Source organism: Leiobunum rupestre, chromosome 1 (assembly GCF_980474605.1).
Source record: "Leiobunum rupestre chromosome 1, qqLeiRupe1.1.hap1, whole genome shotgun sequence".
NCBI classification, from domain to species: domain Eukaryota; kingdom Metazoa; phylum Arthropoda; class Arachnida; order Opiliones; family Sclerosomatidae; genus Leiobunum; species Leiobunum rupestre.
In genome coordinates this window covers 70646720-70657387 of record NC_143384.1, presented here as the reverse complement: position 1 = coordinate 70657387, position 10668 = coordinate 70646720, and the positions used below count along the sequence as shown (strand labels likewise).

General features: G+C 36.3%; 1 protein-coding gene across 1 annotated transcript; it reads left to right on the top strand.

The window, feature by feature from the left end:
* The first annotated feature begins 567 nt into the window (after positions 1-567).
* LOC149966233 (ADP ribosylation factor 4-like) lies at positions 568-5089 on the top strand. The gene is made up of 5 exons (XM_090171145.1): positions 568-642; positions 2762-2842; positions 2910-3091; positions 3835-3960; positions 4966-5089. The coding sequence occupies exons 1-5, from the start codon at positions 615-617 to the stop codon at positions 5068-5070; spliced, it is 522 nt and encodes a 173-aa protein (XP_090027271.1). The 5' UTR covers positions 568-614; the 3' UTR covers positions 5071-5089.
* The last annotated feature ends 5579 nt before the right edge of the window (positions 5090-10668 follow it).

Below are 10668 nucleotides of genomic sequence, written 5' to 3'. Positions count from 1 at the left end.
ATACAGGTGGCAATGATAGAGCCGACAGTTGCATTAAAATATAATGCTTTACAATGCTTATGGCTCTCTGTATTACTACTTCTAGGGAAATCGCTTAAAATAATTATAACACAAAAATATTTAAAAAAATAACAATATTTTTCAAAATACCCGCCAACCGAATCGTGTGGACTGGTAAAGGAAAAGAATTGGGCCCAGTTTCGCCATCTAGGTGAAAATACGAACAATAGACCATTTCGATAAAAAAAAACACACGTAATATTTAAAAAATGAAATTGTAACTTTATTTACGCTATTTAGGTAGTTACTTATACATTTCCCTGGTGAGTTTATGAACCCCTTGAAGCGCGTTATTACGTCATTGAAAGCGGACTTGAAATTGGGTGTGTATTACGATTCACGAACCAACTCAGCGTCGATTGCGTGTCGTGTAGAAACGTTGCAATAAGGAAATACGTGGGCTTATATTTGGAGGGATTTTAAAATACCCCTAGTGTAGTAAAGACACCGAATGATATAGTTTTCTCTCTTAAAAGGTTTTGTAACAAATTGATTTCATTCGAGGCAGTATTCGTTAGTTGGTTTATTAATAAGTTTATAAAGAAAATCTGAAAATGGATTTAGAGCTACGAATCCTAATTGGTAAGCCGTCCGCTGTTTTTTTTTCATATTTTCGAAATATATTATTAGTTAAGAAATAATTACAATTTAAACTTCAAGAGAATATGACCTTTGTGTTAGACGCTTCAAGAGAACATGACCTCTTTGTTAGACGCTTCAAGAGATCATGACCTCTGTGTTAGACGCTTCAAGAGAACATCTTCAAGGAAATCGCCAAGAAGTAATATTTCCGAGAAGCAAGAGACTGTTTATAGTGCTGGTGGAAATAATGGAAACGTTTCACCTTTACGGCAGCAACAAGTGTTTCCTTTTAACCAGGTAGCTTTTTTAATTAAAGCTAAGCAAAAAAAAGACGACGTTCTTTTTAGAGGTGCAAAGTTTCCATTATTTCAACAAGCACTATATAAACAGAGACTTGCAGGTCCTGGCTCTCGGAAATATTACTTCGTGGCAAGTTCCTTGAAGATGTTTTATTGAAGTGGCTCTTAAATTTTAAAAATCATAATAATACTGCTGATATTAATAGCTTTTGGAAGATAAAATAGTGCGGCCCAAATTAGTCAGATAGCGTGTTCCTAAAATGATTTACGAATTAGTACATTTTCCTATGCAGTTTAATTTTTACATTTTACATACTTAGGAAAAGTAAGTAATGCCCGGGTTATAAAACAATGCTAGCGTTGAGCTTTTAACCGTGATGCAGTGAATACATTCGCGGTACTGTCCAAATTGGGAGACGTAATGGGCATTTTTGTTAAACAGCCGCTCGCACTCGCGCATTTTTGGGCGGCAGGATTTTTGCTCCTCTCTTTTCGCTCTTTAGTGAACTGCGAAATTTTTACTCTTCTCTTTCCGCTTTTTAGTGGGCAGCGAAATTTTCGCTTTTATGTTTTCGCTCTTTAGTGGGCAGCGAAATATTTGCTCCTCTCTTTCCGCTCTTTAGTGAACTGCGAAATTTTTACTCTTCTCTTTCCGCTTTTTAGTGGGCAGCGAAATTTTCGCTTTTATGTTTTCGCTCTTTAGTGGGCAGCGAAATATTTGCTCCTCTCTTTCCGCTCTTTAGTGAACTGCGAAATTTTTACTCTTCTCTTTCCGCTTTTTAGTGGGCAGCGAAATTTTCGCTTTTATGTTTTCGCTCTTTAGTGGGCAGCGAAATATTTGCTCCTCTCTTTCCGCTCTTTAGTGAACTGCGAAATTTTTACTCTTCTCTTTCCGCTTTTTAGTGGGCAGCGAAATTTTCGCTTTTATGTTTTCGCTCTTTAGTGGGCAGCGAAATATTTGCTCCTCTCTTTCCGCTCTTTAGTGAACTGCGAAATTTTTACTCTTCTCTTTCCGCTTTTTAGTGGGCAGCGAAATTTTCGCTTTTATGTTTTCGCTCTTTAGTGGGCAGCGAAATATTTGCTCCTCTCTTTCCGCTCTTTAGTGAACTGCGAAATTTTTACTCTTCTCTTTCCGCTTTTTAGTGGGCAGCGAAATTTTCGCTTTTATGTTTTCGCTCTTTAGTGGGCAGCGAAATATTTGCTCCTCTCTTTCCGCTCTTTAGTGAACTGCGAAATTTTTACTCTTCTCTTTCCGCTTTTTAGTGGGCAGCGAAATTTTCGCTTTTATGTTTTCGCTCTTTAGTGGGCAGCGAAATATTTGCTCCTCTCTTTCCGCTCTTTAGTGAACTGCGAAATTTATACTCCTCTCTTTCCGCTCTTTAGTGGGCAGCTAAATTTTTGCTCTCTCTTTCCGCTTTTTAGTGGGCAGCGAAATTTTCGCTTTTATGTTTTCGTTCCTATTACTAGGAAAAGTAGTACTAAGGGTAAACAGTACGTCATTTCGGAGTACACATCCGCGGTTTGGCGGGGAATTCGAGGCAATGGGTTCTGCGTCAAACCGGCCAAGGTACATGTTTCATTTTTATGATCTAGATGGATACTTCTCTTTTAAGATGTATGTTATAACTTTCTGATAATATTAAATTTTTAATTAACCCGATATGAGAGTACCTGTATTTCGTACACTTGGTTCATTTACTTCTGGTACAAGTATAATTATTATCAATATTTCAAAAGCAACTCTTTTCTTAAAAATTACTTATTTATTTATTTATTTATTTATTTATTTATTTATTTACTTATTTATTTTTTTCAATTAGTGGGTCTTGACACTGCAGGGAAAACCACCATCCTTTATAAACTGAAAACGGGAAAAATTGAACCCACAATTCCGACTTTAGGTAACGTTTTTCAACCAGCCATTTTTGTGAATTGGAAATTATTTTAATTATTTTTTCGTTAATGTAGGCTACAACGAAGAAACGGTGGAATACCAAAACATTTCGTTCAAGATGTGGGATATTGGTGGTCTGAAAACCATTCGACCGTTGTGGTATTTTTACTTAAAGAATAAGCAAGGTGTCATATTTGTAGTGGATAGTACCAACAGGGAAAGAGTGCTGGAAGCCGAAGAAGAATTACAGAAATTGGTAAGAACTTTCAACAAGCATTGAAGGGAAAAGTACCACAGGTATTTGGTTTGGAACGGACTTGCAAATAGTGGTATTATTTATTTTATTTATGATTTATTGCGAGGGTCCTAGTATTTATTTTGACAGTTAATGACCCCCGGACTGCCCCCTAATTGCCAATCACGTGTGGAACACCTACACTTCGAATATTGGCCGCTCCATTATGTGTCTTTAGATATTTCTAATGCTAGTTAGTGAATTCTTGCACAAATTGTTAGGGGTCTTCCATAAAGAATGCGTTGAGGTTATATTCCCTTTAATGCTCTTTTGAGTAGCAAAATTGTTCTTGGCGAGATGTGGCAGAGAAGTAGGGTAGTTAAATTTGACAGAATTTCAATGATAATAAAATGGCGACGTGAGACAAGAAGGAGCGTCTCTAATTATTTCCCGGGGTCACTATAATCTAGGAGCAACAAACACGAGGAGAACGCAGCTAGCCTTTAAACACTCCAACACAGTGTTGTGTACAAATTTCATTGTACGAACCTTTACGCTGAACGTTTTACGGGCGGGGGGAAAGACATTTTCCGAATTTTCCCCTTCCGACGGCAGCAGGCGCTAAAGCGTCTAACCAATGAAATATGTACGCAAGAAAATGCACGACCTTTGACGGGTTGTGTTCTCCTTGTGTGGGGTGCTGGGTTTGTTGCTCCTAGCTATAATTAACTATCATTGTTAATTTAATTTAATGTGGATTAAAGTTGCAGCAAGATGAACTCAAAGACGCCGTTCTTCTGGTAATGGCGAATAAACAAGATTTACCGAATGCGATGAACGCCGTCGAACTAACGGAGATATTGAAATTAAATCAGTACCCGAATAGAAAGGTATGAGGAATTTATTTTCTTCTGATATTAGTAAATTAGTGATGCACCGATATGGGTACAGCCGATATATCGGCTATTCGTGGCCGATAATATCGGCGGTAATATAGGTAGATATTAACAAAGTCATCTATCATAACAGTTATATATGATACAATCATTGTAAAAGCCGGTTCAGGGCACTGTGATACCATTTTATTCTAATTTTTCAAGAAAAAGTTTGCAACAGAATATCTGAATATGTTTATTTTCATTTTTCGTGATAGATATTTTCCATCACAAATCGAATATCGTTGTTTTGTATTTGTTTACACTCGTAACCCCCAGTCTAAAAAAAGATATGATCTAGCTTCTGATGTCTGGCATCCGTGGTGCGGTCAATCAAATAAAATATTATCATTACTTAGTTAATTGAAAATGTTCAAGATTATTTTTAAATGTGTTTCTGAAATTATTTTTCTAATACCGGTATCGGTTAATATCGGCTTCGCTTAAAGCAAGTGTCGGCTCGACGTGGAGTCGCTAGAGTCGAAGTAAAAACCAGATAGTTAAGCTACATTTTGACCCAAAAGGAGGTACTTACAGGTACCCCACTTGTTGATTGGCTCGTTTATAAATTGGTCAATAAAATAATCTACCGTAATTTTAAACCGTATTTTTTACATGGGATATATAATTTAGGTTAAAATCAACTAAATATAGTATAAGTTGTCTAACTATAATACTCTATAATGGCTCCTCTAACGACGTCATCATTTGGCTATTTTAAATATTAGCTTCCTTTACCATTAATAGATGGCACCACGCTCACCACCTTTTTTTCGAACAATCGGAAAGATTCATAGCCATCTCTAATAAAAACGACCTTATCATAATGGATGTGGCAATGATACAGCCGACAGTTGCTTTAAGCCGATATTCGAAAAATAGGCCGATATATCGGTGCATCCCTATAGTTAGTTTTTATATAAGGTGTTGAAGCTAACATATTTCTCTCGATTTTAATAGTATCATGTTCAAGAAACGTGTGCCACTGTCACTGAATGTAAAGGACTTGACGAAGGGTTGGATTGGTTGTCAAATGAGTTAGCGAAGGTCGACTGCAAAGAATAAAACAGAAGAGACAAAATAATTACATTTTTGTTTCATTGTATAATTTACTTTACATTACGAAAATCTTTATATACATCTCATACTCTAGTTTGATCATAGACCAAGGAAGGGTAGAATAGAATTTAGCAGAGAAAACCGTTACCTCCACCACGGCCGTCTCGAGATCTGCTTCGCGCTCATAGCGGCCCAGGTGGCAGGCGATCGTACGAAAGTCGCGTATGGGAAATTAGTTCAAAAACTTCTCACATCGTTTTGTGGCGCTAGTCTAGCCCCCCCCCCCCCCCCCCATGAGAAAATTCGCAGCCATGTTATCGAATGGGAGGAACGGCGCGGAACTTTGGAAATTCAATGGACGCTTCAATAAAAGTTACTCGGTTTCTACTCCCCTCTCCAAATTCGTCTGGGAAGGAGCTATTTCCGGTCGGTCGGTTAAACGGTTAAAATGGCTAGCAAAAAGTCATATTTAAGTCAATTGGAGACGCGTTTTTGCCCTCATGAGAATTTTGCGTCAGATAAGAAACGCGTCGGTTCACGTGTATAAGGAACATACTAATGTTAATTTTCGATAATATACTTTAAGGTAAAATATATAATGTTACTAAAACTAAGTATAAGAAGATAATATAATTATTATTATCATTCTCTTATGGTATAAATAATTAAAATTATATGTAATATTTTTATAATACCGGGCAATTTTAAAGCTTCTCATGGAGGCAGAGTTAATTTATTTCGTATAAAATTATCTTTTGGAAAAAGATGAAAACTCATTCCTTTAGAACTAAACATATTACTTTTACAGTACGGTATGCAACAAGTGTTTCCTTTTAACCCGGTAACTTTTTTGGCATGTTCAGGCTTAGCAAAAAACCGATGTTACGTTCGAAAAAGTTTCCAGCTTTCTAATATTTCAACAAGCACTATATAAATAATAACTTACGAGTCCTGGCTGTCGGAAATATTACTTCTTGGCAATTTCTGGGAAGATGTTTTATTTAAGCGCCTATTATTATCGCGTAATATGTAATATTTTGTAAAATATTTTTTTAGTAATATTTAAGTTAATTAATAATAAAAAAGTTAAACACCTCTTGAGATTTTTTAACGCAAAGTAAAGTTTTGAAAAACGTTATTAAAATTTGGTCATTCTGGAGCCAGAAGTTGACGTTTACTGTATATAAATGTAAACATAAACATGTGGTTCTCCCTTGGATTAATAATTCCAAGGTTCTCCTTACAGCTGTATTTTTGTTATGTAGTAACTTCCAGAGGCCTTTGTTTTGTTTTAATGTTTAAAAATTTAATTTAATTAAATTAGTGAAATAAATGAATTTTAATTAACTAACTGTCACTTGGAAGATCACTAAGGATGAAAATAGTGATGGAAACTTGGAAGGTATTTAAATCTGATAAATATAATAAATCAAGGTGAATTTCCGACTGAATGATACACAACTAAACAATAGATAGGAAAAATTTTGAAAACTAGAGTTTACAACTTGAGTACTTTTCAAGAAAGAGGCTTATGCACAAGTTCTTTCACTTTCTCAAATTTTGCAGACAGAGTTTTGGTAATATTTGTGATAATTGGAGGTACGACCTTTCTACAAATTAAATCAGCAATTTCATTCGGGTGATTATTATTCTAATCACATTGGATGTATGGGCATAGAGCACTTTTTGGCCACAAGTGGATTTCAATGTTTTTTTAAAATTGCAGGTGAATCCCGGAGATAGGGTACAGCTCTCTCTATGAATGTTGTTAGGCTGTGATACGTTTTCAAGGCACAATTCGCAAAAATGTTTTTCCTCTAGGATTTGTACTACATAACCAGCCAAGTATGCGATACTTGCTAGCCGTAAGGTGCATCTCTGTGTATCTGGGTACTCATAACTTCAGATGGTAACGTAACTTCATTGCCGTTAAAAATTGTTGAAAATACATCGAGTCTAGTATCAATCATGGCTGATAGATCTGTGAAGCTGTCTTGGGGAACGTTAGATATTTTAGGTTTTGTTAATGATATAGTGCCTCTCTTAAGGATGGATTCCAAGCTGAATATAGTGGCTCTTGCATCAAGCATGTCATTCCCTCTAGCCATTTGCCTGAGAATGCTGAAAAACATTTCCTGTCAAGACAAACTGGAAACTAGATTTAAGGAGGTATGACACGCAAGATATTGTAGACAATGAAGTTATTCTAATAGATTCATATGTTCCCTTTGTCCATATTTTCTTTAATTTGCTGATCTTTAGACCTTGATAGTAATCACTTTCCTTAAAATGTCCCACTACAAACAAATCTTGCATGATGCGTAAGCTTCATTGACGCCAAAATCTTTTCTAGATATGTTCTTAGTCCATAATTTGCATAAATTTTCATCAACTGGAATCTGATGAAATGATACATTGATATTCTTCTTAGATTCACAGAATGGAACACAACAAATTTTTGTGGTGGGTATTTTTGAATATAAAAAATAGTCAATATTTTAAAACTAAAGTTTGAGAAATTTGAACTTAATTTAAAGAATAATAAAGCTATTTATTAAATAATATTAATAATATTTTGGTTATTTATTTAAAATTCTGATAAAATAAATGCGAATACTGGTTTGAAAACTTAAAAACTTGAAAACTGTGAAAAACAAATGAAACTTTGGTTAGGCTTAGCAATTAACTAATAAAAATCAATATAAGCATATTACTTTAATTAAATAAATGTTTTAAATGAAAACTTATTAGATAAAGATTAAATCATAAGTTGTATATCCCTAACGTTCCAGAAGTTTTTGAAAAACCATGGAAAAAGGATTAACTAGTTGAATTTACTGCCATAGAAAACTATTAAATATCCCGCTGATTTTTTACATTCAAGGGGGGGGGGGGGGCTCAGACCGCGCTCCTAGTGTTAAAAGAAGGTATTCGCGGAAATACATAGGAGAGGAAATCTTTGCCTGGGCCGCTATGAGCGCGAAGCAGATCTCGAGACGGCCGTGCCTCCACTGAATCTTATTTACTCAGAAATTCTGTCAGCCCTTTAAGGAAATTACAAAGAACTAATTTTTCCTAGAGTCAGCACCTGCGAGTGACTTTTTTTAGACATATTAAAGCAACATATTATCACTGCGACCTGTATTATGAAAAGGCCCCTGTTATTAGAGATGGCCATGAATCTATCCGATTCTTCGAAAAAAGCAACTTTTCTGGAGAGCGTGCTGCCATCTATTAATAGCAAAGGAAACTAATATTCGAAATAGTTAGTGAAAACGTACGCGTCAAAGAACCATTGTAGAGTATCAAAAGGGACGGTAGTCCCTATGCAAGGTCCGGTAGAGTAAAGCACCTACCCGGGCACTTGCTATATTATCTGAGTCAGAATGAGGTCGGTAACGAAACCATGGAGTAATAAACACATAAGAAGTACTAAACCGGAGCGACTAGCGATTAAAAAAAAATAATGCAAAAGGTTTGATGGTTGATTCTAGGTGAAAAAGTGGCGCTGTGTTCGAAAAAATAGTCTTAAAGGTTAAAATGCCCGCTATGACGGATATACTTGGAAACTATGTATGCAACATATTTATAGGTGGATTGTAGGTAAAAAGGGGCGCTGAGTTCGATAACAATAGTCTTTCGAGTGTCAGGGTGGGGGTTGTCCGCCGTTGGGCTTGTCGATAAATAAGTCCAGTTTATGACGTTTATGGGAATATAATTACAGATCTTGTCCTAGGGAAATAGATTAAACATTCGAATGCTACTGATTTATAGGTTGTTTCTAAGTGAAAGAGCCTAAGAGGTGCAGTGAGTTCGAAGTGTCTCGCCAGTGTCAGGGTGGGCAGTGTGTCACCAGAGGGCGGTAAACGATGCCAATGAGTAATAAACACAGTTCAAAACGTGTAAAGTTTAATAACAATCGTACAAGCTTATTTATTAACATTAAAAATGAATTAAAGAGCAAAATGACGTCACGTTTTCAAAAAATTAACGTAAACAATATCTAAACGTACGCAATGTTGGCGAAAGAGCTAGGCAGTTCTCAATATTCCAAATAGGTGAAAGTTCACTTTCCAATTTTGTTTATAAATATTATTTCCGCTTTGTTACGATTAAAGGTATTATAATAACTTCACTTCTATTGTTATAAACAAAAAGGCGTAAAATCCACCCAAAAACCATTCGGTTAAAAATTGCAAGGTCCTTTGAACAAAAACGTCACGTCCTATATTACTTGCCCCTGAAAAGTCCGTTTTTATCCCCCCGAACACGTATCTTCCCCCAGTTAGATAAATCTTCCTCGAAACAGAAGTCAAACTTTGGTGATAGCGTGGTAGAAGGCAGCCCGAGAAGTGTCCTTCACTCCTTCAGTAATTCGTTCATGGTGGTACTCACAGGTACGAGCGTTGATTGGCTCGTTTGTACTTTGGTCAATAAAATAAACTACCGTAATTTTAAACAGTATTTTTACATGGGATATATAATTTAGGTTAAAGTCCACTAAATAAAGTATAAGTTGTCTACAAAGGGCTTTTTGACCAGGTTATCATTTGGCTATTTTGAATTTTAGCTTCCTTTGCCATTAATAGATGACACCACGGTCTCTAGTAAAGTCGCTTTTTTTCGAAGAATCGGAAAGATTCATGGCCATATCTAATAACAGGGGCCTTTTCATAATACGTGTGCAAGTGATAGAGCCGACAGTCGCTTTAAGCAAACGTCGTATAAGTTGGCCATAAACTAAACAAACATAATAAAAATAATAAAAACAATCAGCTAGGCTAAACCATTTATTCAGGTAGCCGGGTTACATTTGGAGTAGGCTCTGAACTTTTAAAAATTCCTTTTTTTCTGCACAGGCTGTTTTTCCCTACAAAATTAAAATATTTCCGTTTTTCATTTCGAAAGATTGAAAACTCCCCGCATGTGGAAACACTGCTAAGCTTCCTGTTTTTGGGGGACAAGTTTTGGGGTGGAATGAAACGCGCTCTTGACAGTTGGAGAAGAGATTATGAAGCCGAGAGAAAGGGGGAAAGACTCGCTGCCGACAGCAAATCACCGCCTTGGTAACTTTCAAAAAGGATAATGAGTTGTTTATTCTTTGTTTTCTTTGCCGCGCTTTTCTTTCCCTCTAAGCTTTTGATGCCGTGGCCTAGCCAGAAATTCTTCAAGGGAGGGGTTCAAAGTTCAAACTATGTAAAATACTTGAGAGGGGTCGAGAAAGGGGTTACATTTTCGCAAAGCCAAAGTTACACACAACGAAAACCATCCACTTGTTTACGCCACAATTAGATGTATCCCGTTAGTTTAGAATATTGGTAGGAACATTTTATAATTTCTTTCCAGCGGATTAGTAATAAATTTCTTAGAATCGAGTAATGACATTAATGTATATCTTACTATTCGCGACCGAAACGAGTCTTGGTGGCGTAACGGCGCTAGCTTCTCCGAGGTTGCACCTATGCAGGGGCAGCAACAGGAGATTTTTCTCAGCTGTGGGCCCCCTTATATAGTGACTTCAAAAATAAAATTTTACGCATAAATCGACTTGAGCAGGCACCCTCAAGTCGATTTGAAGGCCCCTATGAGAAAACAAACGTAGTT